This window comes from Copadichromis virginalis, linkage group LG18, assembly GCF_057382275.1.
Source record: "Copadichromis virginalis isolate Kocher_CV1m ecotype Utaka linkage group LG18, C_Virginalis_male_GT1.1, whole genome shotgun sequence".
Taxonomy (NCBI): Eukaryota; Metazoa; Chordata; class Actinopteri; order Cichliformes; family Cichlidae; genus Copadichromis; species Copadichromis virginalis.
In genome coordinates, this window is record NC_140635.1 from 20,351,486 (window position 1) to 20,379,080 (window position 27,595).

General features: G+C 40.4%; 1 protein-coding gene and 1 non-coding gene across 4 annotated transcripts; both read left to right on the forward strand.

Moving 5' to 3' along the window:
* Positions 1 to 185: 185 nt before the first annotated feature.
* aire (autoimmune regulator) lies at positions 186 to 9,108 on the forward strand. 3 transcript variants are annotated; one of them, XM_085438368.1, is made up of 14 exons: positions 186 to 266; positions 2,373 to 2,560; positions 2,728 to 2,902; positions 4,366 to 4,506; positions 4,659 to 4,724; positions 4,800 to 4,943; positions 5,085 to 5,200; positions 5,301 to 5,422; positions 5,500 to 5,569; positions 7,010 to 7,144; positions 7,269 to 7,390; positions 7,965 to 8,043; positions 8,160 to 8,258; positions 8,758 to 9,108. In XM_085438368.1, the coding sequence occupies exons 2-14, from the start codon at positions 2,414 to 2,416 to the stop codon at positions 8,839 to 8,841; spliced, it is 1,500 nt and encodes a 499-aa protein (XP_085294494.1). In that variant the 5' UTR covers positions 186 to 266; positions 2,373 to 2,413; the 3' UTR covers positions 8,842 to 9,108. The 3 variants fall into 3 exon arrangements, with proteins under 3 accessions (XP_085294494.1, XP_085294497.1, XP_085294495.1); XM_085438371.1 differs by having other exon boundaries at positions 8,761 to 9,108; XM_085438369.1 differs by having other exon boundaries at positions 186 to 2,560.
* Positions 9,109 to 24,458: 15,350 nt separating this feature from the next.
* trnal-uaa (transfer RNA leucine (anticodon UAA)) lies at positions 24,459 to 24,541 on the forward strand. The gene has a single exon. It is a non-coding gene; the product is annotated as a tRNA-Leu (tRNA).
* Positions 24,542 to 27,595: the final 3,054 nt, after the last annotated feature.

The window sequence follows — 27,595 nt, forward strand, 5'->3', positions numbered from 1 at the left end:
CCGGTACCAAAAAAAAGAAGATTTATTCATAACACACGTGAAAAGACCCAGGAAAACCAAGTTAACGATAAAAATGATAACAAAATAACGCTGAAAACCGATAAAAACCCTGAAAACCATACATTTCACACCTGAGCCTCAACTCTCGCGGCCCGGTACCAAACGACTCACGGATCTGTACCGGTCCGAGGCCCGGGGGTTGGGGACCGCTGCGCTAAGACACTGATAGCATCTAAGTTTAAGCTATGAACACAATTGGACCTTAGGTATGCAGCATTTACTTACAATATTTAGTGTTTAGTTATGTTGTGTACCAGGTTTTTGTGTTTTTAATGACTAAATATGAAAATCTAATGAGCACTTCATGTGTCTTATGCAGATATCAGTTGTTAACTGGTAGCTAGCCAATTTAGCTGTTATCTAACTCTTAACATTAACAATCAAGTAAAAAACACTAAATAGTGTAGCCTCACCAGTTTGTTGTTTTTTATGAGTACCCTTTTGTGACATTGCCTGGTGACATAAATTGAAATTATATTTGCTTTACCTCATAGGAAACCTCAATTGACATTTTAGCTACAGTTTAGCTTAATTAGCTAACTGGTTGGAAAAGAGACAAACTATGGACTATTCCTAAAACATGAAAACATTCATAACTTCCTCACAAATATGAAATGAAAATTCACAAAAGTAGTCTCTGAGAATAAGAGACTGGACCAGTATAATCTCAGACCCTTTCAGATGCCTGTATTACGCATTAGCTCACCATACTCAGGGTGTCTCTCCCTTATCTGGAATCACTTAGCCTAACATTGGCAATCAATGAAGATGGTTTTTCAAAGGAAGATGAAACAGATGAGAAAATATGAAGTCTGAAAGCAACACAGCAGTGTATGAGAGTAAAAAAACCCAAGAGTAATATCATATTAACAGTATGTGGATTAAGTGCTTTAGTCTGTAAGACTGGAAAACAGCAGCAATATTAATAAAGTTTTTCCAGGAATGAGAGCCGGTGAAAATGCAGATTGTGTAAGTTAACAGATTCATCAATATTAGCAGCTCTATCATTAAGACATGGGAGAACCTGATGGATTATAAAAAGTATTACATTAAATCAATGTTTAAAAGCAGCTATTAGGTACTAGTTGATCTCTAACCTGAAACTACAGGTAGCATATCATATTAATTATAAGTCACCTTACCCGTTACCATATATCCTGGTAAGAAATGATCCACCTTCACAGTACTGTAAACTCAGGGTTAATCCTGAAGTCACCCAGATAAGATTAAACCCTGCTTCATAATACAGGCCTCAGGTCTCTGTATCTCATTTACAAACAAACTTTCAAAGAATCTAAGACTTGAATTCTTCGCTGCGGGAGATTTTATACTGACCTTGTCACATTTTTGGATGACCGTTTCCATCTCATATGGTTTGGCACACAAACCACAGATGATTTTTTTGGCTACTAAAGCAGTAGCTTTTTTTAATGCTTAACTTAGTTGGCCATCTTCTGGCTTTGGCTTTGCAGTGAACTAAGGGACTTAGTGAGCATATTTCTCAAGCTACCCAGTTGTTTCCTAACCTTATTTATGAGTTAAAGTAATTGGATACTCTAGCATTTAGACCTAATGGATATTTACATGACATGAAATTGAATTAGTGGAAACTGCAGGCAAATGCTCTCTAGTAAATGACAAGCCCGAAGCCTTAACCTTAGATGAGTTTTATTTTACCATTCTCTTGTGTATTTGGAGGAGAGACCGGTTCCTCTTTGTTTAGGCCTTTTTAGTAGAATAATGAGAATTGGAGGAACAAACTAACAGAATAACAACTGCATAAAGCATAGTAGGCTACCAGTCATGCAATCAGTCTGTCAGTCATTAAACTGTTTACAGTGTTAATGTTCTCCTGTCTGTGGCGAAGTCATAATTATCACACTAATGCGGAGTTCCCTGTGGTGAGTCAGTGTGTGAAAACCTGACAGGTGAGGGGAAGTTGAGGTGGAAAGAACCTTTTAAGAAGAAAACTGTCACACATCAGGTCACTTCACTCTGCTCTCCTGATGTAAGAGGACAGGTATTCCCCTGGATGAAGGCCGTTAGTGCTGTTAGTGGACAAATGAACTCAAAAGAGACAAAAGGTCCAGGGCTGGCCTCCCTGGAGGGAAGTCTCAGAAATGAAAGGCTGGTAGCTTCATTTTTTTTCATAGAGTCATAGATGCGTTATTAAAAGCACAAACACAGGATGAAAAAAAATACAGGAGTTTTTAAGATATGGCTTATGCATGTATGCAGTCAGCATGAAGCAGTGCACCTTCCCTGTGAGGGACACACCCCCCACATCTGAAATTCTTCATCTGTGGTCTCAGACCGTGTCAAGTCATTTCTCACTTGCACACAAAAGAAGATCATGTCAAGAGTCGAGGCGTTTAGGGACACAAACCTCCGCTCGCTGCTGAGGGAGCTGCGAACTGACATCGCTATGGCTGTGGATGACCCTTTCCCCCTGGTCTATGGTTTGGCGGACAAAAACATCATCACAGAGCAGCTGCTGAAGGTAAGAAACTGAACAGAGATTGGATATCCGTATTAATTGTGTAAACCTTAATTTTGATTTGAAATAATTTTTTTATGCTACTTTAAGCAAGTATCGGGCTGCTTCCATTAAAGGATATCAGTGCTGAACTTTCAGTCTTCAAACTCATAAACTTAATGTGTCTATAGGAGACTCTGGAGAAAGAGGCTAGAGAAGGCATCCACAAGGCCATGTACTCCCTCCTGTCCTGGGTGTTGGAGCAGAGCAGATCCACTGTCCAGGCCTTCTTGAACAACTTATCCAAAGACTATAATCTGGACAGCTACCCCAGGCTGCAGACCCTGCTCACTAACCTGGATTCCCGTATGTGACACACAGTTTACGACAAAACATTTGTCACACACAAATAAATCTACATCTATACACTTGTTATAGGCATGAATGTCATAATCATTTTGTCATGGTGATTGACACGATAAGTTCATGATTCCTATTAAGGAATAAACTATTGTTCTCCCACGGTGGAATGATTGTACATCATACATTTATTGTGACTTCAAAATGACAAGAATTGAGTGCACAAGTTTTACTTTATGTTAGATTCACACAGGCTCAAATATATGGATCCGTACACCCCCATTAATATTTGGTTAAGTGCCCCTCAGCAAGATGCACCTCGACCAGATGCTTTTGGAAGCCATCTGGCATAATTCTGATGGGATGTTTGAATGGTGCTCTTGGCAAATTTGGAAGATTTTATTAAAATTGGCTGGTTTCCTGGCATGAACCCGGCTTTTAAGCTTAGCCCACAAATTTATTGGGAATTTTGGAAGGTCAGTATCTTAATGTTGGCTTGTTTTTATCTATGCTAAAACCATTTTGTGTGTGTGTTTGGAAAATTAAATTACGTCCAAGTTTCAACCATCTAATTCCCAATTTGAGGTGAAGTCAAAGAATTTGGATGTAGTCCTCCTCTTCATTATTCCATCCACTCTTGAAATCTGTCATTACCACTGGCAGCAAAACAGCCCCAGAACATGATGCCACCACCACGCTTGATAGTTAGTACAGTGTTCTTAGGTTTGAAAGCCTCACCTTTACTCCTCCAAACATACCTCTTGTCACTATGGCCAAGTAGCTCAATCTTTGTCTTGTCTTTTGCCAGACCTTAGTAAAGTGGTCACCTGAATAACTTGTCCCTATGTACAATTGTCTGAATTTATCTTGGAATCTGCAGCTGTTTAAAAATGGCTGCAAAAGACAACTTGTGTAAATCTAATAGTCTCCTTATTAGAGTTCCTTGGACTTTCCAGTCTTATTGCCAACACAATGAGTGCTGTCAAACAAATCCTTTTTAAAGAGAACTAGTGGCGGTAGTCAACCAGTTAATAGGTGAGTATATGTATGTATTTTGGTCTGTATGTATACTTTTGAACCCATGTGAATTAGAGAAATATAAATAAATAGTTTCTAGTGCTCACTATTCTTGTTTAGATTTTTTATCTGTTTATTTAGAGTCAATAAAGATGATGTACAGTTAAAAGAACAGTTCAAAGAAATCATGAAAAGACCAAAATTCTATGACGTTCCTGCCCATGATGAGCGTCTGAGGATCCTCAGAAGAATACTCTACTGTACCAGTGTCAAATAACATTCAGCACAAACTGACATTCCTCAGATTTTTTTCTATTTTTTCTTATTAATTTACAAAAGCAATAAAACCTCAGTTGCATCTGTTGCACCAGAGCTGAAAACAGTCTCTCGGGACAATTTTCTGTCACATTTAGACTCTAATGGTTTACATTGTTGCTGATTTTGTTTGACAGGAAGGGAGACTGCAGGTTCCAAACATGAAAACAGACCATCTGGAGGTCACAAACCTCCTCACAGTAAGAAGAGGAGCCATGCGGATCGAGAACTGAGCTCCCAGCGGTCACAGTATCATGCCAAGACAACCGATGGAGGAGGTCATCTCCCATACTGCACTTGCTTTGTATCATAATAGGCTTATTTTGGCAATCAAAAGATACATAGGCTTCACAAAGAATTAACCTGGAATACTCTAAAACGCACATGACTTTGCTGTCTTCATTATAAGGTCTTATCTACTCTGTTTAAGGAAGTAAAGTGAAGCTCTACAGAGTGAAGAGTGAAGCTCCTGGCTCCAAGCTGCCATCTGAAAACAGTAATTATCATAAAAATAAATATATTAAATACTTTTATGCCACGAATACATAACCAAACCTATTTTCTGCTTCAGGTGTGCAAGTACTGTCTTCCACAATCCAGAGAGGAGTCCACCTGCCCTCTTCATCCTCGTCCTTCTCGGTTCCCTCCACGGATCCCCCAGTCAACCATGATAACCAAGAAAAGGTGCATGTTATGCAGGCATATTGTTTGGAAGGTAAGTCATATAATGAATATGTGAACTTCTTTTTTCAGAAAACTGAAGCAACATCAAACTATGAATGTGAAAACACAGACCTAACTAAGCTTTAACCTTTATGCAAGATTTTCCCCTTTAAAACCCACTGTCATTTAACAGGGGCCACCAGAGAGCCCATTAAAGCTGGTGGGGGTCCGTCAGAGGAGACAAATGCATCAAAGTCCAAGTCTGCTAAGAGCACATTTCACCACCAGGTGGAGACAGCCACACGCATGGTAGACGCTGTAATCCCCTCACTCTTAAATAAAGTTGCTTGTGCTTTATATGAATGTGGGTGCCTGCTTATCTATGTTACATTTATCGGCCTGTGTTTAGATTCATTACAATGATGATGAGTGTACAGTGTGTAAGGATGGAGGGGAGCTGATCTGCTGTGACGGTTGCCCTCGAGCTTTTCATCTGGCCTGCCTTGACCCTCCACTCTCGTCCATACCAAGGTGAAGAATAATGTGCTGGTGTGCCGAGATGTTTTTTTTGCTTTGAGAAAGAGGTTATAACGTTACATTATCTGCAGTGGCTCTTGGCAGTGTGAGTGGTGCCGTGGACACAGGGTGAAAAAAGAGAAAGCACAGCTACCCTTACAAGTAAGTTCCTGAAGGAAGGAAGCAGGAAATGTGCACATACTGAATCCACTGAATAACCTACAGTACTGTGAAAAAGTCTTCAACGACCCTCATTTCTTTATATTTTGCTAGGAAAATGGGGAATGGTTTCAGCAATTTGTTAAAACATGAGCAAACATACATAGAAATGCAGTAATGCAGTCAATATTTGGTATGACCTTTATTCTTCAACACAGTCTGAACTCTCTTAGCCAGCCGTCTGGTATTTTCTTTAAGTAGTCTTCAGGAATAGTTCTCCAAAAGTTCTTCTTGAAGGTTTTTTTTCTTCTGATTTTAGCTGCTCTGGGCTCTGGTCTGGCTAATCCATGACTGATAATGTTGCATTGTGTGTTTTTTCAATCCAGGTGTGCATTCACTGCATTGGCAATGTGTTTGGGATCATTGTGATGATGAAATATTATCCTTTTCTCGATCAGACACTTTCCAGATGGCACTGCATATTGGATCAAAATCTGTTGCTACCTTTCTGCATTCAAGATTTCAACATTTTTGACAAGATTCCCAACACCACTAGCTGAAATGCAGCACCAAACCATGACAGAGCTTCCACTGTGTTTTACAAATGGCTATAGACACATTGTTGTACCTCTATCCTGACCTCCTCTGTACATGATGTGAACCAGACGTTTTAGATTTGGATCACTCCAGGACACCCGTGGTCTTTGGCTTTCTGTCATTTAAAATTTTTTTATTTAGCATACCTCTCTTTTTCCCTTCCTTAAGAACTGCTTCTTGACAGCCACTGAGACCATTTGCATCTGCTGCAGATAGTTTTTTGGGCCTGACATTTTTTCTTTTGTCCTCCACTTGTCGATTGCTTTTTAAGGACACACTGCGCACCATGCTGAGATATGCCTGGTTTTTGGCTATTAGCTTTTGGGGAATCATCTTGTTGGTGCAAAAATGTGCTATCTTCAGCATTTTTCATAGATTCAGCAAAAGAAATGAACAAATTATGTGACTAGACTGAAAATGAGTAAACAAAAAGCAGCTGAAGAAAACTTTAAAAGGCCTTTGGAAAGCCTGGAGAGCTATTGCTCAAGGCCACCAAAAATTCCTAGAAAGTCTGGGAGTCTTGCGAGAAAAACATAAAGAAGTGAGCAGCGGCCCAAGCCTCTGAGTCACCCCTAGTACTGACTAGTACTGTGTGGTCATTTTTAAATGTGAGAATCTTTCTGCTCATAGCAACTTATATTTTCAGTACGTTTCATGTGTAAAAGAAAACTCATGGGTCTCACACCCTGTCTGGTATTTCCAACTTTAGTAATTTGTATTTACGTAGTTCAGGATAATAAGTCACAGTAAAACTTGAAGACTTGTTTACAAAAAAAAGTTTTAAGGGCTTTGGTAAACACTGATGCTTTTTCTAGAACTGATCATAGTCTAAATATTTGCATTCAGGCTCTCTCAGCTCATCCTCAGCAAACAAACACAAACTGCAGTAACTCCATCACCGATGTCTCATTCTACTCATCGCTGTCATCCTCCCTCACAAGCGTTACGGCGACGACGAGTGCGTCAGGTGTCAGAAACCAGGTGACCTTCTACATCATTCAGCCATTTTTTTTAATCAGTTCAGCTTCCATCAGCCTCATCCTTTTTCCGCCTCTGCAACATGTAAAAATAGTCACACTTGATGCATGTATAAATTTGTCTCCAGTGCTCGGGTGGAGAGCTGGTTGGCGTGAGGGAGGTGTGCGGTATTTGCCACCTCGGAGGAGGAGATTTGACCCACTGCTTTCAGTGTCTGAAGCATTTCCATGTAAACTGCCACTTTTCCAAGTAAGAAAACCACTAATTTCTTCTTCTGACTGTAGAAGAAAGATTTTTAGGAGATGACAGAGAGCGTTTCCCCTGAGCTCCTGAAATCCTAATCTCAGCATCATCTACATTAGAAGAAAAAAAACATTCGGGGCTCTCTGAGAACTTCCTGTATGTTGGTATTGACCACCAGTGTGCATTAAGGGTGTGCGCTTTCAATAATCTCTCTTGGGATAATGGTGGCTAATGGACTGTAAGTGGAGCCCTTGCAGCTGAGTAGTGAGCAATGTGAGCGAGGTTCACAATGATTTTACACAACGATAACACAGATACAACAAATTAAAGCCGAATCCATGTGATAAGCTCTCGTGGCTCCTTTTTATGTTGATTAAAAACACAGTATTAACTAAAACCAAGCGATAAGAAGAAAAAGCTTCCCTTTTTTAATTAATTAGGGCCCCAAGTTTCATGTAAACAGTTTATTTTCCCAGCTGGAAGGGTTTGAACAGCTTCCTGTGTCAGAAATGACATATTGATTGAGAGAAACCTTATACACCACGGAAATGTTCACTCAAAGCATTTGTGTGTTTCTAAGAGGGAGGTCCATCTGCCTGTCCTGCTCCAGACTGTGGGGCAGCTCTGCTGAGAGAGAGGCTGAATCCAGAGGCGGGCAGGTGTGTCTCCACATGTATACACCTTGAAAAAGAATTTACAACCTTTATTATCTTAATACCACCGAATACTCTATGTAATCTCTCCTGTGTGTGTGTCTGTGTGTGTTTGTCTTCAGCTTGCACCTCTGGCTCAAAACACACTTAGTCATGATCAAAGCGCCTCCCTCTCTGAGCCCATCCACCATAAAGATGAACTGGACTCCATCCTGGGAGACGTGAGTGGAGATCAGTTACATGTCGATATCACAGATGCAGGCAGGGTGCAACAGTTCACGTCAGACACAAGATGACTGTTTCCTTATCACAGAGACAGTCAGTGAGCTGTCGGGGTAAACAAAAAGCACCGAGGACAAAACATTAGGCGATTTGGAGCAGCTTGTCCTGATGTTGTTAGCTGTGATTTTGGGCCTGAAATATGTGCACAGAAGTTTCACAGATGTGTACAGATGTGTGAGTTCTTCTTGGCTTCACTGGGCTCACAGTCTTGATTTGGGTGCCTCTGTTTTTAGCCCCTACCTGCTGACTATTTAAATAATTTACAATTCAGAAGCTAAATTTTTGAGTTACAGTGAACTCTAAGAAGGTTTGCATTATAGATGGCAGATTGATTGATTAAAGGATTTATATTTACCTAATATGTTACTAAATCTATGACAAATAGACAAATAGGTGTTCAGCAGTTAATCCTATTGTGTTTTCTTCTCTTCACTGCAGCAGAGCTCCATTGATGGCATCTTACAGTGGGCTTTCCATAACATGTCTCGTCCTCTTCCAGGCTCTCAGGGATGCTACCAGTGACAGAGAACCAGGAATGCAACACTGTAAATCAGCAATGATGAAATCAGTGTGTAGCTGATTAAAATGAGCTCACTAAATATGGGTGCTGATTATTTGCTTCTTTCTCACTGCTTGTTAAAACAATTCGGTGACTTTTGATTGAATGTTTCATACACGAGTCATGTTTTCCACCCAAAAAAATATGAAAGGTTATGTGAGAATAAATCATAATATGAAATGTATAGAAATGGATAGTTGAACCCTAATCATGTATGTAGAAGATCTGAATGTACAACACGGTGAACCTTGAAGCAGATGGTCTACAGCAGCAGACCAAACCAGGTGCCACTTCTGTCAGCTGTGAACAGAAAACTGAGACTACAATATTCACAGGTTCACCAAAATTGAACAAAAGATTGGAATAACATTGCCTCATCGTATGAGTCTCGAATTCTGCTGCAACATTTAGATGATAAAGTCACAATTTGGGGTAAACCACAATAAAGCATGCATCCCTCTTGCCTTGTATGCCTGCCATGTAACAGTTCAGGCTGCTGGTGGTGGTGGTGAAATGGTTTGGGGGACATCGTTTGCACACACTGGGTCCCTTATGGACAGTTGAACCTTGTTTAAACATCACAGCCTACCTGAGTATTGCTGTTGGCTTAGTTGCAGCATACCCATCTTCTATGACTGCTTCCAGGAAGATAACACCTGTCACAAAGCTCAATTCACCTCAAACTGGTTTCTTGAACATGACAATGCTCTCAGTGTACTCAAATGGCTTCCACAGGCACCAGATCCCAATTCAATAGAGCCTCTTTGAGACATCATGGATGTTTAGCCCACGAATCTGCACCAACTATGTGATACCAGAATCTCAGAGGAATGTTTCCAGCAGCTTGCTAAATCTGTGCCATTGAGAATTAAAACAGTTCTGAGGAAAAAAAAAAAAACGGGTCCAGCCAAATACTGCCTAATCAAATGCGCTTAATAAAGTGGTCATTGAGTGTATATAACCCAAGCCAAGCTCACTGACCTCAGTGCTGTGTGTATGCACCCATTTGCCTCCAAGTTTCCATGGATTTCAGTGCACTTCTCTGATGACATACTGCTTTATTGTGATTATTGATGGAAAATATGCACTGTGCAATAAAACCACTGGCCTGAAACTCCTGATTTAACATTGGACCTGTGACAAGTTACAGCTGCAAAATTAGCTTGTAATGCTGCTCTTGCATTAGCTACTCTTGGTCTTAACTGATAAAATAAATGTAGTTACATAGTTAAATACCAATACCAGCCTTTCCGTAATGCTTTGCCTACTCTTTAATCTTTTAGTTCTGTCTTATTTTCCCTGAATACTAACCTCACGACTCAGCACTTGCGTGGGAGACATGGCAATGGGCCACTGATATCTCTGCTCATACAGATTGACCCTAACAACTGTTTGTCAGACTCGTCATACGCACATACGTATCTGCATACACACAAGTGTGTGCATTTTGGCTCTAAAGAACCGCAGGTGCTGTACTTTAATGTGTTTATACACACAGGGAAACTAGACAATAGTATGCTAATTTCAAGTCTCCGCACCTTATTTTTCCCTGCAAATCACAGACAGATGTGCTTATACAAGAAGAAAGTGTGTTATAGTAAATTAATACCCACATGCACACATGCACAGTGGTGAAACACAAAGAAAAACAGACAATGTAAATGTCTGCATGTGCCCAAAGTCATTTTCTCTCACTGCTTTGGATCTGCAGTTGAATTTACATTCACACGTTACGCCACATGGTTTCAATACAATGAGGTATGCATGCCGAGAAATGCCTCGATTTAACAGGAATTCCTTCAGGACTATATCACTTCAGTGAGGAATGTTGTTTTTGTCATGCTATTCATGAGTTTTAGCATGACTGCCAGAAGGATGGAGCTCAGCCAGGCAAATTTTTCTCCCCTCGGTATTCGGTTGCCATGGCTCAGAGCTCCTACAGACCCAAAACAGAGGATGAGAAACATGTTCTTTTCAGTGTGTGTGTGTGTGTGTGGTTGGATCTGTGAATGTACAGCTCTGTTTATTTATCAGCCTGCTTTCCAAATAGTTCATGAAACATCTTGCATACTTGAGGCCTCTGTGCCTTTGTAGGCAAGTCAATATCTGACATGGAGAAGAGAAAAAGTTTGGGAGAAACATTTTATGCCTGGGAATGTCAAATTCTGGCACTGCTGCAGGTTTTCCATCTTAATTTTTACAGTGTAAGTAATGTTTTTACTTGAGGTTTACTAACACACCATCCTCCTGGGGGTGGGTGCAAGCCACATAAAAGACCACATGGAAGAAACTGATAAAACATTCAAAGAGTTTTTCAGTCCAGGGGGGGAAAAAAACACCTTCTCGCCACTAGGTGGATCCCACCTGTTTTTGAGGCTTTGTACGGGAACATAATTCTCACCGCAGCATGATAGCAGGAAGTAGGCTATTTTCTCCCACAAAACAATGTTTGAGCTTGTAGCGAAGTGGGGACTGCCGAGATTTGATCTTAGGCTAAGGCACCATTTCCCCATACAAGTGATAACATTACAGCAAAAATAGATTTCAGATGGAGATACTCTATTGTTGATTCTATGTATGTCACAGCTGTAACTGTTGGTGACTTGTAAAATCAGCATTACGAAAGGTGCATGGTGAGTTTGTGAAACATTTTCTGCTGTTTCAGACACTGAAAATACCTCAGGCCACTGAACTCAAGAAATATTCATGCCCAAAATTTAAATAACAGGATTACATGTAAATTTTCCATGTAATTTAAGAAATCTGCTAAGAAGTCATATTTTTGTGTAAAATCACACAGATGTTTGGTGTGTCTGTTATCTACTGAGTAGTGTTGTGTTATAATGGTCTGATTGTGTCTCATCTCCTGTGTTGCATCATATCTCTTCTCAAGTTTTACATACCGTTTTTCTTGCTTCACGGCATTCCTATATGACGTCTAATGAGGAGGAGAGGTCACAGACGTTATCTGGAGTATTAGTAATGTGTTGTTTAAGGCTTAGGTCATGGCCTTATTATGTCTGCTTCTCAAAAACCTCAAACACTGGACCATTGTTTCGCTATTGGTAGCAAGCTAAACAAATATTAAAGATGTTTCTTTATTCTAAGCCGCTGTAATTGTGTCACTGTTTCATCACACTTGTATGGGAATGTTTTAGCGTTTATTTGGCGAGACTGGATGTTTCTCAGATGAGAGTTTTACGTTTTTGAAAGTGGTTGAGCAATGATTACAAAAACAAATAGGCGCAAGAATCGTGTCTACACCCACTTTTCTGTGTCAGTCAGTGTGAAGTCAAAAGGTTAAATTGTCTAAACACACGCATCCTGTTACAACTACGTTCATCACAGGCCAGGAATTCTTTGGAAAAATATGATAAGTGAAATTCCCACGCTTTGGGCATCCTCTCTCTTTGGACAAGTTAAAGTTGTGGGCAGCTTTCCAGCGTGTGTCCCTGCTGGGCCATGGCAGTCCAGGTCTAAAGAGCTGAAGCCTCTGCGACTTCCAGTCATGACCCTTCGCTCTTTGTTCGCACTATTGTTATGGGCAGGAAATTGCAAGGGGCCCTGCTCAGGTTTGGCATGAAACTTCGGAGCAGAATGTGCTACTTCTTTAAAACCCTGAGTAACAGCAGCACCACTGCGAATAAAAGAAACCATTTTAACACACTGAGTAATGAGCAACCTTTTAAATGACTAAACTAAGATTGTATAACGATGACCCACGTGAATGTGGGTCATAGTTGTTTATATAGACCTAAACACCCATAGTTTATCTTCTGATAGGTGTTAACTTCCCCACAGGCATTTTTATTTACAATCTCAAACGCTCATTGTCTTTCATTTGTATGGACTGCTAGGACTGTAAGCTCTGCCCTCTGATTACTGATTTTCTGCCTCACTGACCACTTCATTAGGTAAAACTTGCTAGTACCAAGTTGAGCCCCCTGTCTCTTTCAGAACTGTCTTCAGTCTACATGCACAGATTCAACAAAGAAACATTCCTCAGAGATTTTGGTCCATATTTACATTATAACATCACACAGTTTTTCCAGCTGCACATCAATGATAAGAATCTCCTGTTACACCACATCCCAAAGGTGCTGTATTGGATTGAGATCTGGTGACTGTGGAGGCCATTTGAGTACAATGAAATCATTGTCATGTTCAAGAAACCAGTTTGAGCCTTGAGACATGGTGAACTTTCCTGCTGGAAGCAGCTGTCAGAAGGTAGCCACACTGTGGTCATAAAGGGAGGAGAACAATACTCAGGTAGTGGTAATGGGGCACAATATGTGTGCCACACATTACCCCACCAGCAGGCTAAATTGTTGATGCAAAGCAGGACGTATTCAAGCTTGGCCAAAACCCTACCACCTGAATTTGAATGTAAGAACAAAAGTTTTAACACTCATCATATCAGGCAATGTTTTTTGATCTTTCATTGTCAGTTTTAAGAACATAAACTGTTGCCTCAAACTCTTATTTTTTAGCCATTCTGTACTTAAGTAAGAGTAAAGATACTAGTGTTGAAAAGTACTCAAGTAAAAGTGAAAAAGTACAGTCTCTGAAATGTACTCAAAGAAAGTTAAAAGCAGCTTTTTGGAGGACATGTCTACTAGCTATTGTTGTGCAAAGCTAACTGAGCCTTGTGATATATTAATGTATTAATGTAATAATAAAATAGTATCAGTAGATGGGAATAATAAAAAATAATTACTCAGGTTGAATCATTTAGTAGAACAGCAGAGCAGAGAAAAAGTAGGACAATTAAAAAAAAACGAAGCTCTATTTTCTTTGCCACTAAACAGGAAAATGTGTACAGTCAGGGGTTACAGTGGGATTCGGTGGGTGGGGGAACTCTAAAACCAGTTTTAATGGCTCAGCCTGAGGAAAAGAACTAACAATGATTTCTATTGAGAGCTCTTAATGTATCAGTTGTGATCAGCTGCTCTTCTTTACAGATTTATACATCTGAATTTAACAAGGTGTAAGCAGATGTTTCATGAGTTCGCCTGTTTATGCTGTCTTATACTAGACAGCCATTGCGTAACAGTCACACACACTGATGTTTACTTTAAATCCATTACAACACAGCAAAGTATGTGAGTATTTTTCATGCAACATAAATCTACCTCAGTTTGCCAAAATGTCACAGTGGACATAGATGGCTTCTTTCACTCCTCTTTCAAACCATCTGTTTGTTGTGCTGTTTGTTGTGCCATGCGCTTGTGAAGTGGCTGACAGCCACTTCACAAGCGCATGGCACAACACAGAAGAGCCACCTCCACAGGACAAGACTCAGCAGTCCATCTGCATCTTAAGGATAAAGGACACTCTTTCGAGGATGCCAATGTTCACATTTTGGACAGAGAGGACAGATGGTTTGAAAGAGGAGTGAAAGAAGCCATCTATGTCCACTGTGAGCGACCATCTTTGAACAGAGGCGGGGGTTTACGACACCAACTCTCTGCCATCTATAATCCAGTTTTGAGTTCCCTTCCCAGACGCCTTAACGCCCACTCACATCCTGGGCCATCTGACCTCAGGAATTCGCATGATAAGGTGGGGCCAGGTTTCACAATGAACACACCCGAAACTCTGGCTGATTGGGACCCACGCCCAGTTTCCCACCTTGGCTCAGGCGATTAGAGGATCATCAGGGGGTCCTTTTGTCCCTCTGTGGGGGGTCACTCCCACTAGGTTTATATCTGGGACTCTCCACCATTTGACCTTAGAACTGAAGAAGCTTCTCGGATGAGAGGTGAAACGTCTTCAAGCAACTTTTCTTTGCAAGCTCCTTTGACTACGATGACCTGGATGACTGAGAACCTTCACAGACAACAATGTTGCAACTTTGTGCGGGAGCAGGACGGGAAGAAAACACTATCAGCAGCACCAGAGAGGAGGAAGACATAGTGTGGGAACACAGGACCTGCACTTTCAACACTTTTATTAGGCCTGGGTCCAGTGGACCCGAACACCTTGTATGTAATGTAAATGCGTGGGGGGAGGTACAGTATGAGGTCATTGAAAATTAGTTCGGATTTATGTTCTTCACAGAAAATAAGCCAAAGCCAATGAATTTCAGGTTGAAAAAATAATTAATTGTTTAATTTTTCTTTTGAGAAAAACTGAAAACAGGTTTCACAGACCCGAACACCATACAAGGGTTAAATCTAACCTCATTTCCTCCTGTCCTGTCTTTCTTATCTTTCTCCATCTCTGAGTGAAGTTAGCGTCTTTCTTTTCTCTCCCTCTTCCTCCCTTCTCTCTTCTCTTCAGCGAGATGCTGAAGTAAAATAAGAAAAAGAAAAAAGACAACACGAACCACTTTAACCCCTGACTTTAGCAAAGGCTTGTGCCTCATTGATCTCTTTTTTTTAAATATGACATCCTCTGGTGATTAAAACACGAACAGGACTGCCTTTCATGTGTTACTGTTCAGACTTAAATCAGTTTAATGTTTGAAGGCCTGTGGGTTAAACAAAAAGTAACAAGTCTGTTTTGAAAATGTAGAAAGTACAGATATTTGTTTAGAGAGTAAAAGTAAAAAATAGTCAGGAAAAAAATATTCAAGTAAATTACAGTACAATATTCTACTTAAGTGCCACAACAAAGTATTTGTACTTCTTTACTTCCCACCTCTGGCTTTCAGAGAGCCTCTTCTGCATACCTCGACTGTAAAAAGTGGTTGTTTGAGTTACGATTGCCTTCCAATTAGCTCAAAACAGTTTGGCTATTGTCTCCTTATCTCTGGCATCAACGAGGTATTTTTACTCAGGGAACTGCTGCTCACTGGATATTTTCTACTTTTCAGATATTGTTTTGAACCGCCGAGATGAATGTGTGGGAAAATCCCAGTAGATCAGCAGTTTGTCAAATACTCAAATCTGGCACCAATAGCCATGCCACATTCAGTATCACTCAAACCACCTTTCTTCCTCATACTCATTCTCAGTTTAAACTTCAGCAGGTTGTTGTAACGATGTCTACATGCCTAAATGCATTGAGGTTCTTCCATGTGAATGATTGATTACATATCTGCACTAACAATCTGTTGAACAGGTGTACCTAATAAAGTGGCCAGTGATCGCAGTGTTCACACATATATTAAACAAGTTAAATATTGTCCTTTCTTTGGTTAAATCTAAAGCCGAGGGTCTAGTTTTCACCACATATGAGCTAGTTAAAGAGAGAAAAGACTTCCCTTTTCTTCACTGAAATGTAATCCTTCACTCTCTACTGTGTTTTGCACACAGGGAAAAATGTCTGATTTATGACTGCATAAAGCAGAAGGTTCTAATAAAAAGTTATACATGTATTTAAATGCACAACAGCTGGGTAGCTATAAGACTAGCACTCAAGAGATATGACAGTAATGGAGGGAGAAGTCAATTACATTTGCAACTGTGGTTGAGTTTTTCTCTTCATGATTTTGATCCTGTAAGCGGTAAGGCTGTTATGTGGAGCTTGTTTGTGGACTACATGGGCTTTTGTAAGTGTGGATAATCATTTTTAGATGGCTGACCTTTTTTTAAAAAGTGGTGCTGCACTTCATTTCCACAGGCGAATCAGATCGATAACAGAGTAACAGAAATGATATTTTTCTGTTATAGAAACTCTTCTTTCAAAATGCGGCTCTTACATTAACCACAACGAAACCAATGACTGTTCGTTGGTGGCTTCAGGGGCTTTGTGTTCATTTAAAACTTGTTCTTCCTCTACTCCACACTGGTTTTGCAGGAAGTTCTTTTTTCCCACAATTTCCAAGTGCTTGTTCATAGGGAACTGTTAATGACAATCTGTCCAGCATGTACTCCACCTGTCACAGGCCCCCTGGGACCCTGAATTGGATGAGCGATGGATGAATGGATGGATTAAAAAATGTCTGCATGAACCAGCTAAAACACTAAATTGCAATTTACATGTTTCATTACCAATAATAACCCAATAATATTATTTAAGTATTAATAATACTCACACTAAATCAATACTTAATCAACTCTAACACTGTGGATCTACAAAATAACACGACTGTCTAAATTCATTTAAGATACCAGTGGCACAACTTGCAACCTGACAGGTTTCAGTCCTCTGTGTGATATCATAAGTAGTTTATTATGTGAAAAACTTCACGAGTACTTACTATACATCTGTTTGATTAGAGTAAATATAAATGTTTTCTGTTACTTCAACTTCTCTGATCTTGGTCTCAGTCCAACATTCCCGTGTTGCATAAGAGCAGTCTAAAGTCAAAAAGTCTTATTTGTTTTCTGATATTCTCTGAGGTAAATCACAGCACGATATCACACACACACACACACACACACACGCACGCACGCACGCACGCACGCACGCACGCACGCACGCACGCACGCACACACACACACAAGCAGCTGTATCACATGCCTCTCCAATTTTGCCAAAATAAATTTGCCTCTTTCTCCCTCCTGACATGAAGTTTCCACTCTTAGTTAAATGTCACGGCCACTTTTCCTTCCTGCTTTGAGTGATGCTCAAGCTGTAACCTAATAGTGGTTTTAAGTCAGAAACAATGATTTCTTTGCCCTTTTTTCTTCACTGAAACAATGCCATTTCTTTTTTCCTGTGCACAAAGCAGATAACATGCTGAGCAACCACGACACACAAGAATTAAAACTGACATGCTTCTGGGCGTCCAGCTATTTTTACTTATTGTCTCACTAATTTGAAGCGGTTTGCAGCAATTTATTAAAATTCATGAAGTCAGTATGTGTGGTTGAATCTCATCTCTGTCTCGCTTGTTCTGTTTAGAGTAGTATGGTCAGCTCTGAAAACATCTGAACCCTTGGTTAGGATGAAGAAAACTTCTCAAACTGTTGCTTTTCCTCTGCGTGTCCCCTGAGGAGGCCAGATAATGATATGCTGGTGGGGCAGATTGCAGGGTTTCCATCGGTCTGGAACTGTAAACACAGCGGAGAAGGCTCGTTAGGACATTCCAGAAATGTCCTCAACTGGGGATTCTTGGAAGAGCGCTTCGGCTGTTTGCATTCTTGCTTTGGGACAGCAGTGCTAACAGAGTCTCCTGTGATCACTAACTCCTCCTGAGTGAGAATTATATGGGGGAGAAAGAAGGGGAACAGATGCTGGGCATTCCTCTGCACACTGTGAGCTGGCCATTGGTGACACGTGCTGCACCCAGTGAAAAATGTTTGCTGTTAATGTTTGCTCTTATTTTTTTGCTCGTGTGAGTGTTGTGGATGAAAATAATATCTATTGAACTTGTTTAAAAATATTCATGGCCTGACTTCTTTTAATTAAAAGCACTGATGACATGAGCACTCACTTTGGGTGAAAAGGGGGTGATGTTTTGTCTCATTTATACTAAAAGATGTCCCTCAGCTCCTCCAGCTAGTGCAACTTGCTAATAAGCTGATCCTTTTACCTATACACAACAAGAATTGAGTCACCTGTTGCTTAGTAAGATACCACTGGGAAGTCTCAAGCTGAGCATTTTTGCCATCCCATGGGTTTCAATCTGGGTGCTACAAGCGAGGAGGCCATTGTAATAGCTGGGTCTAGAACAGGGGTCTCCAACTCCAGGCCTCGAGGGCCGGTGTCCTGCAGGTTTTAGATCTCACCCTGGGTCTACACAACTGAATCAAATGATTAGTTCATTACCAGGCTTCTGGAGAACTGCAAGACACGTTGAGGAGGTAATTGAGCCATTTGAATCAGCTGTGTTGGATCAAGGACACATCTAAAAACTGCAGGACACCAGCCCTCAAGGCCTGGAGTTGGAGACCCCTGGTCTAGAAGTACACTAGTGTCTGATTGGATCTAAGTGTTGTACATTTCACAATCACTGGACCAGTCCATGGATACACAACATTACTTTTCACTAACTACACTTTGGACCTACCTTCAGCAGAAAGTTTAACAGGAGTGATTATTTATGTGTTTAGTGCACAGAGACACCTTTGTCCCTGCTTAAGAAACTGAGGGCTATCTACCAATCAGAAGGATGGTTGTTCAATCCCTAACTCCTCCAGTTTGCATGTTGCTGTACCTTTGAGCAAGATACCGATCCCTGAAGTGCCCCCAGAGTGTTCGTCTGAGTATATGAATGTTAGTTTAGATGCTTAAGCACAGAATAAAAACACTCAACTTGTCAATCACAAGGCAAGCCAGTGATAAAGCATGCACAGTTTATCATCCATTCTGAGTAGTGGCAGGCATATCTTCTTCTTTAGGGGTCGCCACAGCAGATCATCTATCTCCATCTTACCGTATCCATGGCATCTTCCTGCATGCCCTGATTCACTACATAGTCAACATCTTTCATCTATCAACTATCCCCCCTCTGTACATTCACCTTGGCTCTCTAAGTTTGTTTCCTTTACCAGTCATGAGCCCTACATTCACATAGTCACCACACTCACCTCCACAGTCCTGCCTTTCCTTCTCTCTCTCTTCTTCCTTTGTCCTACACCAGCAGAAGGAGTTTTCATTAGCACCCTGTTAGCCAACAGCACCACAGCTGGTCATTGTTAACCTGACCTCCAGCAGATTCAGTATGAAATCTCATTCTTGATGATCAGCTTGTTTGATTTGGCAAAGATTTTATGCTGGATCCCCTTCCTGATGCAGTCTTCCCCGTTTATCTGTCCCGCTTGGGAACTGCAAGTACACCGGAGTACACCGGCTTATCAGCCCCCCTGGCTGGATTAGTGGCTGCACACTGTAATTACAAAGTATCTTTGGTTACTATATCCATAATCTGACATAATCATTTATGTCTTTCTCATCATTAATTTGAATAGATGTTTCAAAACAGCTGCCTGGACGTGTTACTGAGCTCTTGGTGAGACCTGCCAATAGAAGGGCTATCAGGAGATTAGAGAGCAGCGCTGCAGGATTTACCAATGCCACAAAGGACTAGAGATGTAATCTAAATCGCTACATGAGAAATTGAGAGAAAGCCACAGTTCCTTTGTTTTGTTTATGGTTCACAACTTTACATTTTTGGTTCAGCACACTGAAAAACTCCATTATAAAGCATGAGTCAAGCGTAAGTGAGTAAAATACACATAGTCTGCTGCAAACTTGTAAACACAGCAGAACATTTCGGAGTTAAAAAGCAAGTGAATATTGATCCTAAACTCGCAGTGCTGTGAGAAAATCACGTTATTTTTACAGTTCACTCTGCTGCCTTCACGTTTAGAAAATATAAATTCCCGTAAAACCTCTGGGATAAAAAGGCTTATCTAAAGAATTTCAAAGTTAGATTTACGTGATTTTCCCCAAACTTGAACAAACTATAATTACAGACACCAGTTCTTAAATGTCTGCAACAGGGAGAGCTCCCAGGCCTCCAAAAAAGCCCTTTAGGAGTTGAAACAAGGTCATCACAACACAAACATAATCTCAGTGTCATATGGCACATTTGGAGAAAATGGCATTATAAGTTAAAGGTCTTGTTCCAAGTAAATTCAAGCAAGCGCAGCTGGTTGGAGGTTTAAAGAAGCAGGCATATTTGAGACTCATTCTAAAGGATCATTCACAATTAGGTGTTATATAGTAAATGTTAGTGATTCTTACAGCTAAGTAATCACCTGGTTCGGTCTTATAAACTGAAACACGGAGGAATGACGTTTTCTCCAAAGTAAAGCAACGTGAATGTAAGCTAGGATTCGATTAAAAAGTCTGTTTTTGTTCAAATGATTAAGCCCACATCGCTGAAAGACTTGGTAAATATGTACATAATGGAGACAGACGTAATAACGTTCAATCAGCCTGACAAACATGTTACAGATTGTACCTTCTTTTTTTTTTGAGAGAGAGAGAGTATAAACTACACAGTGCAAGCACAGCTGATGCTCACAGCTTTGTCTATCTGGGTCAATGCACAGTATGACAAGTTTAAATAGAGTCAAAAATTTTCCATTGCATATTTCTGACCAGTTAAATTCATCACAGGAGGAGATATTTCCCCCCCCTTCGCTTCTCCATTCAGCCTTAAAAATAGACTTTCTGTGCAAAATAAGACAATGGTCTTCTTTTTGTCAACACAATACAGCCTCTGTGTGTCAGCAGACACGTCCAGGCCTGGAGTTGCTACCATTAACATATCTGACAGCTGAATCATCATCACTTACTGGTAGTAATGCCAAAGCTGAAAGTCATCACGAAGATAATGGATGATACTGTTAGAAATTCTTTGATTTGCAAACAAGCTACCACAGAGGGAGTTAACTCCTTGAAAAATCTTTATGATATGTGTTAACAGTGAAGGCGTGATAACTGTTTCCTTATCTCTTTAATGGAAGTTGTAATAACACAACATTCCTATCAGTTCCTAAAATCATGAAGTACCATCCAAAACAACTTCAGATAGATTATCTTTTACTCCCCATCCAATTTTGGTTTTATGTGTTTATTTTTATAAACCAAATTAGGTCTTATTTCCCTTCTGACACGCGTTTAAACATTAAACCTCTAAAAGAAAATATTTCTCATTTTGTGGAATAAATGCTAAAATATGGATAAGACATATATTATGCTAAGGTTTATTCTAGCACTTAACAAATAGATGTAAAAAAAAACACAAGTTAAAACTATAAGAAAACAACAACAACAACAATAATAATAAGTATAATTATCATGTAATACTCTGAAAAATACTCTGAAACTATTAAATCGTGTTTTTAAACCACAAACTAATAAAGTATGCCAAAGGTATTCAGTGAGAGACAAAGTTGGTAGCGTAATGTCTAATATTACCCAATATGCAGTGAAGTGTTGCACAATACTGAATAAACTCCACATTTATTGCACAATTCGTTTGTGCCAGTTGTAAGAATATGAAGAGCACGTAAACGGACATGATATATCTGCACTGAGAAGAAAAGCATTAAGCCTCAGACACCTGCCGTGTCAATTTATACCACGTTTTATGCTGGGAAACCATACTCCATAAATACCTCCATTTTCTGTCTATTAACCAAATGACTTTTCCAATTCAGGGTCGTGTAGGGGCGGAGCCTATCCCAGCTGTCATGAGGTTAGAGGTGGTGTACACCCTGGTGGTCTGTTGAGCACAGGGCTGAAAGACTGTCAAGCACTGATGATCACATTTCCATCTAGGACCAATTTTGAATTCTTAGTAAACCCAATGTGAACGTCTTTGGACTGTGAGAAGAAGCACAGGTCCACACAAAAGGCCGGGCTTGTTCTTTCTGTGGAGCTGCAGCAATAATCACTTCACCACAGTGCCGCCACCTATGGTAAATGGCCTGCATTTGTATAGCGCTTTTCTAGTCCATAGGACCCCAAAGCGCTTTACACTACATTCAGTCATTCACCCATTCACACACACTGGCGATAGCAAGCTACATTGTAGCCACAGCTGCCCTGGGGCACACTGACAGAGGCGAGGCTGCCGGACACTGGCGCCACCGGGCCCTCTGACCACCACCAGTAGGCAAACACGGGGTTAGTATCTTGCCCAAGGATATTTGGCATGCAGCCAGGATGCAGCCTGGGATCGAACCACCGACCTTCTGATTAGTGGCTGACCTGCTCTGCCACCTGAGCTACAGCCACCCCTATGAATACCTGCTCTGCTTAACTTAGAGCTAAGGGCTCAAATAAAGCTTCCTATCACTCCATCACACCCAACGCTTTTCACACTGCTAAGCCAGTCCATCATCTACCTGCTCATCCTCTCTTTTCACCCCTTACTGAACCCTCGCACACACACACCCCCTCTCAGCATCCCCAGCCTGCATTCCCCTCATTGCTTCTCGACCATGGAAAGCCCCTGGTACATTTTCAGAGCTGCTGAGCTTGTACACAGACACAGAGCCCTCTCTCTCTCTTTCCACGGTGCTGCTGGCCAAAGCCAGCCATCAGATCACATGCTATCTGCAGCCTCAGCAGCAGAGGAACGCAGCTATTTGCTGGGGGCACACATGCTGAGGCTCGAAATGAATGACTGGCATTCTGGTGACCTCCCAGGATGGCAGTGGCCTGGTGGGGTGGAAGACTGTTTTAGGATGGGATGTCATGGCTTGTTGCAGCGTCATTCGTCTGTGGCAGGCGTGCTGTCTCCGGGGCAGAAGGCTGCAAAATATTTTCACATCTTAAAAGGGCATCTTGGGCTCAAAGCGTAACAATGATCAGTTTGATTCACTTTCACCCTGAAGATGGTGATGACTGGACCTAAATGGATCTATTTTGTGGCTTTTTTTTAGTTTGAGGCTGAACCCTGTAATAAAACTCAAACATCAGTCACTAAACAAAATGATCTATGGCAGGCTCCCTTTGTTGTAAAACTTCATGACCAGATTTAAACACTTGACTTATCAGGATTTAGTCAAGTACCAGAAAATACAGTTAACTTATGAGAAGCTTATATCTTTCAGTGCCTCAAAGATAAGTGAAAAAAGAGAAGTAGGAAAAATAAGGGGATGGGAAACATCATTACAGCAAGCATGTTCTTTGTTTCGGATCAAAATATCACAATAGTTTCATTTTGCCTTTAGGACGTAGAAAGCAAAACAGAAGGCTGTATGTGGTATCCATGCATTCTGCAGTATCTGACACCTTTGGCTGGTATTACTGATAAGCCTTCTTGCACCTGTGACTGCAAATTTCTGTGCAGACCACAACACACTGTCCTGCTTCTTGCTGTTCATGGAATTATTTGGACCTGCAGTTCCTCTTCTCATAATACATCTCTTTTCATTTTTGAATTCTAGCATAGACAGTCACAGAGCAAAGTACAATTCACAAGAAGACCTCTCAGATATCAGCAGAAAAATGTGGATTTTCCAGTTTTGCAGACAGAACTCGGAGAGTTGGGTGCCTGTGCTCTCTTTGAGAAGTCACTCGAACATGGATGGCAGTTGGAGGCAGTTATAGCATTTATAGCAAGCTTAAAATGCTAAAATAAATAAACAGATTTCCATTCAAAGTACATAAATAAATGGAATAGATGTGAGCACAACTTGCTATAAATTATTCAGATGAACAATAGCAGCTGGGACTAAGTTGTGTTTTTGTAACACTGCAAACCTCTGTGCAGAGCGAAGGGAAACTTAAATTCCCCAAACAAGGGGTGTGAGCCATTGTTTAAGATGAAGTTGGCCATCTACTTCAAGAATCTGATATACAGAGATTCTAGGTTAAGCTGCGATTTACTCATCAGCTTCCCTGACCAGGTCGCAGTTTACATCAGTTTGTTCCTGTCCTTTTAAGATAGACTGCTGCACAATGACACCAAAGAAAAAGATAAAACTGATTCAATACAACATCTATAAAACAGTGTCATAATTACCTTTTTAATGTAAAAGGAGGGCAGTTTCTGCAAGCACAACAAACACTGATAACCCTCTCTGCATACTGAATACTGAATACTGCATACTGAATTTTGACACAGTTTGAGTCAAAATTCAATCTTGAATCAATAATAGTCCCAAGATACGTAAAGTGTAAGATCGTACACGTTCCACAGTTTGAGCCTTGACGTTTGTAGCGTCGGGTGTGCTGGTATTGCAGGCCGTGTATATAATAATTGTACATGAGCAGCAAGCTATCCATCAGGGTGGCCGAGTGGTTAAGGCGTTGGACTTAAGATCCAATGGACAACAGTCCTCGTGGGTTCAAACCCCACTCCTGGTAGAATGTAACCAATCTTTGAATGAGTTTCATCTGTGTAAGGGTGCTTTTGCTCCATTATCACCTCTTACTTCGGTGCTGCTTTTCTGCATTTAATTCAGAACCACAGTGTTGCGGTGGTGTTTCCTCACAGAAAGAAAGTCCAAAGTTCAAATTCACCACCAGACCGAGGACTTCCTGTGGGGAGTTTGAATGTTCTCACTGTGTAATCTGGCTTCCTCCCACACTCCAAAAATATGCAGTTAGTGGGGTTAGGTTAATTGGTGACTCTAGATTGGCTATAGGTGTGAATGTGAGTGCAAACGGTCGTCTGTCTCTCTGTGTTAGCTTGTCTGACAGCAATTTAACTGTTTATTAGCCTTTTGTAATTTCACTGAAATTAAATGATGAACGATGGCGTACAAAAAGTCTTGACCCAGATATCTGCTCGATACACTGGAAGCATCAAAATACAGGCCATTTCTCTGGAGACTAAATCAGGATACCAGTAAATGGGTTAGATGCATATCAGAGTGTTATCTATCTTCTTCCTGAATTTTTCCTAAATTTGGAACTATTTATTTATGATTTTGGACCATCTACCTGATTTATTTTAGCAAGCACTGTGCCAGATATGGCTGCACTACACATCTGTTTTGACATCTCTTCATACTGTATCCCCAGTGATTCATATATGTAGTCTGTTTGCTATAAATGCCTGGAAATTCCCTTCAGTGCCATCCAACTTGCAGCAACATGCTGAGCTTCTTCCCTTTAAACAGATAGGCAACCAGTTTTTATTATCTCTACTATCAATCTAAACAGGTGTCAAACAGGAATGATGTTATATGTTGCTTGCCTGTTTACTTCGACATAATTTCATCAGTAAACTAAACTCCTAACATTGGAATTTGAGGTGTTGCGACATACAAAAACTGGGAAACTTATCATCAGCACTTTCCTGAGAACAGGATGCTACTTGAATGCAGCACACCTTCTTTTTGTCTCTTGTGTAATGTGTGAATCAGGAAGCCATGCCACTCCAACACTATCGCTTACATTCCCCACCAATCCTGACATATCAGGTGACCTTGTCAGCTATTCCGTCTTATTCTTTCCCACGAATCTAACAGTGCAACATGCATCCTGTCTTATCCAGTCCTTTAAACTCTCTGTCTGCCTGATACAGCCATCAAAGACTTATATGATCTGAGTCCAAAGATATGAATATGCTTGAGGGAACAAAAAGAAAGTGATAATGATGCAGAGATAGACATAGAGTCAAGCATCTTGTTGCACAGGCTTCAGATAAACTACAACACTAATCTCTCTGTCTGTGTTGATATGGCCTCTTTTTAAAACTATGACAACTTCATTCGATAAAATGTCTTTTAAAATGACCTCCAACTGCAGTTTAGAATAAAGCAGATAAAAAAGTCTTTAAATAGAATGTGATAAAGACCATTTCATGCCTGTTAGCTATAGCTTTTTGCAGGATTAATTTGTCTACTTAGGTTCTTGATGTGCTTAAAGAGCCATAGGACCATCACCAATGGTGATTTCCATTTTCAGTTAATCAAGTGATTATATCTAGATTAAAAGATTACCTCAGTATAAGATTAGTTAAAGAAAATAATCCCACTGCGGTCTGCTGTTGCTCAGACATTGGAGAAAGTGGTTTTCATTCGGAGGTGAGAACTGGGATGAGTCACAACAAATGAGAAGGTTTAATCCCACCTCTTATCACACAAACTGTTGACAAGGTGGATTTTTTTCTTCTTGACAGTCTGAACCATTTGGTGCATCTCAAATTACAAACTTCCATATTTACACTTTCTATTTTGAGTGCGTACTGTAATTGTGTTCAGACTGGCAAGTGCAGCTACATGCCGTGTACTACAAGTATCTCTGTGGGGTAGTCATAACATGCAAGCAGTAACACTGTACACTGTACACTTATCACCCTTATCTTGAGCTAGCAACAAGCTAGCACAAGGTGTTATGCTGCCATTAGCAATGCTAGCTGGCAAATAGTAACAGATTTTAGGAGTCAATATCACTTGTATTGTGTTTTTGTTTAGTTTTTATGCACATTAAACTGTTTTCAATGTATAAAACATTAATGTGAGTGGTCACACACTCTTACAATCCATAAGTGTTTGGAAATATCATGGTAGCTAGAGCAACAATGGTCAAATATTGTGACTGCTGCTTGTGGCATGTGCTCAGTTTCACTTGGGACAGCACTATTCTGTCCAGTTACTACTCAAGTAATGACAGTGTTCAGAGTGTACCACGTGGAAGTGTTTTAGCATAACTATCTAAATAAAACGGGATTTCTAACCCTTCCTGATATTTAACCTGTGCACACAGCTCAATAAAGTATGAGAAACATCAGCTCTGACTTTTTTTTGTCTGTTTTATTTCACAATGTTTTATAGAAGTCTGAAGTCAGTTATTAGGATGGTTGAAAAGTTCAAGTCAGTGTGGTATCCACCGCATTTATCTCAACATATAACTCATCATCTTTAATGGCATACTAATACCAGAATTTCTTGGGTTTATAGCCATCAAGTTAGGTAAATTAACAGTACTTTGAACAAAGTTTTATAGTGTTACAGTGCAAGCAGCCTGGGACGTTGCAGACCACTGAATCCTGCACACAAACAAAAAAAGCCACATGATCCTTGGGGTTCTTGTAAAAAGAAAAGTACCATAATGTTGTTCCACCATGCAATACCACCTGGAAAGCATCTGATCGGTATCTTAATTTTTCATCATGACAATGATCCCAAACATGTTGCTAATGAAGTAAATGCATAACTGGATTTTTTTTTTTTTTTTTTTTAAAGCAAACAAACAAATAAAAACACACAACAGAACACTATCACATGGGGATTGGCTTCCCCAGAGCCTGGAGCGTAGCTATTTTGAACCTCAACATTAGCTTTGAATATCCTTCAAGAAACCTGGAGAACTATTCCTGAAGAATACTTACAGAAATTAAAGAAAGTTTGGCTAAGAGAGTTCAGGCTCCAGTGAAGAATAAAGTTGGCCTTAACAAGTATTAGCTGTTAA